The sequence below is a fragment of the Contarinia nasturtii genome, unplaced genomic scaffold (assembly GCF_009176525.2).
Source record: "Contarinia nasturtii isolate CC-2019 unplaced genomic scaffold, AAFC_CNas_1.1 Cnas_scaffold_2143, whole genome shotgun sequence".
Classification (NCBI taxonomy): Eukaryota; Metazoa; Arthropoda; class Insecta; order Diptera; family Cecidomyiidae; genus Contarinia; species Contarinia nasturtii.
This window is the reverse complement of record NW_022199470.1, coordinates 1-2,466: the sequence shown is the minus strand read 5'-3', so window position 1 is coordinate 2,466 and position 2,466 is coordinate 1. Positions and strand designations below refer to the sequence as shown.

Sequence of the window (2,466 nt, the reverse complement as noted above, 5' to 3'; positions counted from 1 at the left end):
TGTAATTCCAAAAAATGATCCAATTTCAATACTATTAATCAACGACACACACAAAATGGCATTGCACGGTGGACCGAAACTGACGGAATCAATGATGCGGCAGAATTATTGGCTTATTGACTCTAAATCGACGATTAAAAGGGAAATCAGCAAATGCATGGTGTGTGCCAGAAATTCGCCGAAAAGATTACAACAGAAAATGGGAGAGTTACCTGAGTGTCGCGTTAATCAACCATTTAAAGTTTTTATGAATAGTGCAATAGACTTTGCCGGCCCATTTATGATCAAAACATCGACATTACGTGCCAGCAAAGTGCTAAAAGCATACGTGTCGGTATTTGTGTGTATGGCGTCGAAAGCAATTCATTTAGAGCTTGTAAGTGATTTGACAGCCGATGCCTTTATCGCCGCCTTGCGTCGTTTCATAGCAAGAAGAGACAGGGTGTACAACATATACTCCGATAATGCTACGAATTACGTAAAAGCTAACAGAATTTTAAAAGAACTGAGCCAGTTGGAGCAGGAAACATTTCAAAAACATGCAGATCAAGAGCTCTTGGCGAATGGAATAGAATGGCATTTTGCGCCACCAGATAGCCCACACCATAATGGGTTGGCGGAACACCAGCGTGTGAAATCGATGAAATTTCATCTAAAAAGAGCGTTGGGTGACAGAGTACTCACATTTGAAGAAATGAGCACGCTATTGGGCCAAGTTGAAGCAGTGGTAAACGCAAGGCCAATATGCGAGATGAGCCAAGACCCAAATGACTTCTCAGCTCTGACACCATCGCATTTTCTAAACCTGGTTCCAATTGAATTGCCTCCAGATACTGACTACGTCGACATGAAGTCGAGCTACCTGACAAGGTGGCAGTTGGTTCAAAAAGTACACCAGAATTTTTGGAATGGGTGGAAGCGTGATTACTTGAACCAACTGCAAGTCAGGCAAAAGTGGAATACGGAAAAGGCAGACGTCAAGTTAAATGATCTTGTCATGATCAGAGATGACAATCTGCCATCCACGAAATGGGCAACTGGAAGGGTGGTTGCCACACATCCCGGTGAAGATGGTCACACAAGAGTGGCATCGGTCAAAACAGCACATAATACGTTCAAGAGAAGTATTACCAGGTTGGCACCGTTACCGCTTATGACTACGTTATTACTCATTTTTTCAACGCTATCGAAAACCAATGCGGTGTCACATTTCGGAAACGATTCACCAGCTTTCAAGATAGAAAACTTTGAGCATCGACCGGGCATGTACTTCGAAACAATTTCAAAAACGTACGTGGCAAATGTTGTAATTAGAACCGCTATGAATATAAGAATGGGGAAAGCAAGGAATGAAAAATAATAACACGACTGTATAGTTTACTTGACAGTGAAGAACTGATTTAATAGAACGTTTCAATGTTGCTTTACACCTCTGTGGGTGGTACAATATCATCATTTTATAACATGCTCTCTTAATTGAAATAAAATATTGATTTTTTTTACAATTATCGTTTGAATAAAAGATGAATGACAAATAACAACATTAAACATTTTGATTCTGATTGTTGTTTTGATATTTCTTTTTAAAGTTTTTCTTAACTGTATGAGCAAGATAAATGAGCAATTTCAAGACTTCTGCTGCGACGAGTAGATAGGTTGCGAATAGCAATTTTTCGCTGCTCAGCATCTGTAGATGGGTATCTTGCGCCTCTCTAATGATGATGTTATTATTGACTTGTCCCGTACCGAAATTATGCCGCCAAATAGTGAAAAGACATTTTCTCAGTTGCAACCAACGGACTAGAACTCCATAATTGTCCGTAGTGGCGCTAGCAGTGCTATAGTTTTGCATTTTATACAGTCTCTTATGGGGCATAATTTCGGTGTGACTTGTCCGGTGGAGTCGACCGTCTTCACATCCACTTCTTCCTCAGATGAGCTAAACAAAAGACCCATGGCTGCTCGATTTGAGATGTTCGTACCCCGATAATTATTGATGGACTGAATAATTTTTGGTCATTTATGTTTGCTTTTATACCGTCGTATAATGCTCATGTTCTAAATATTTCAATGTATTTATCGCTTAATCTGCTAAACAATATGAATGAAATTAATTTTTGATAAACAATATAATCGACTTTAAAAGAAAAAATTGATTTTCTTTTACGCTGATTAATCTAAATTTGAAAAAAATTGAAGATAAAAAAAATGGTTAATGTGCAGTTTGAACAAAAAAAGAATTACTCGTTCATTCCCATTCCAATTACACATGCGCGTGTTTTATCGCCCGGTAAACCTTTGGTCAACAAGTCAGCTACGTTTGCGTTCGTTGTAACATGATATAAGCAAATAGTTTTTAACTGGATTTGTTGGCGTATATGGTGGTGACGTACGTCTATGTGCTTTGTTCTCTCTCTAAACGCATCCACTTCGCCAATCTTTATTGAGCTTATATTGTCCACATAA

The 2,466-nt window shown here is 38.7% G+C and overlaps 1 protein-coding gene across 1 annotated transcript; it reads left to right on the top strand.

The window, feature by feature from the left end:
* Positions 1 to 199: 199 nt before the first annotated feature.
* On the top strand, positions 200 to 1,290 carry LOC116347817 (the record flags this gene model as incomplete). Its single annotated transcript, XM_031778547.1, has 1 exon — positions 200 to 1,290. A coding segment is annotated over exon 1 (1,091 nt), but the record flags the coding sequence as incomplete, so codon positions are not given.
* Between the last annotated feature and the right edge of the window lie 1,176 nt (positions 1,291 to 2,466).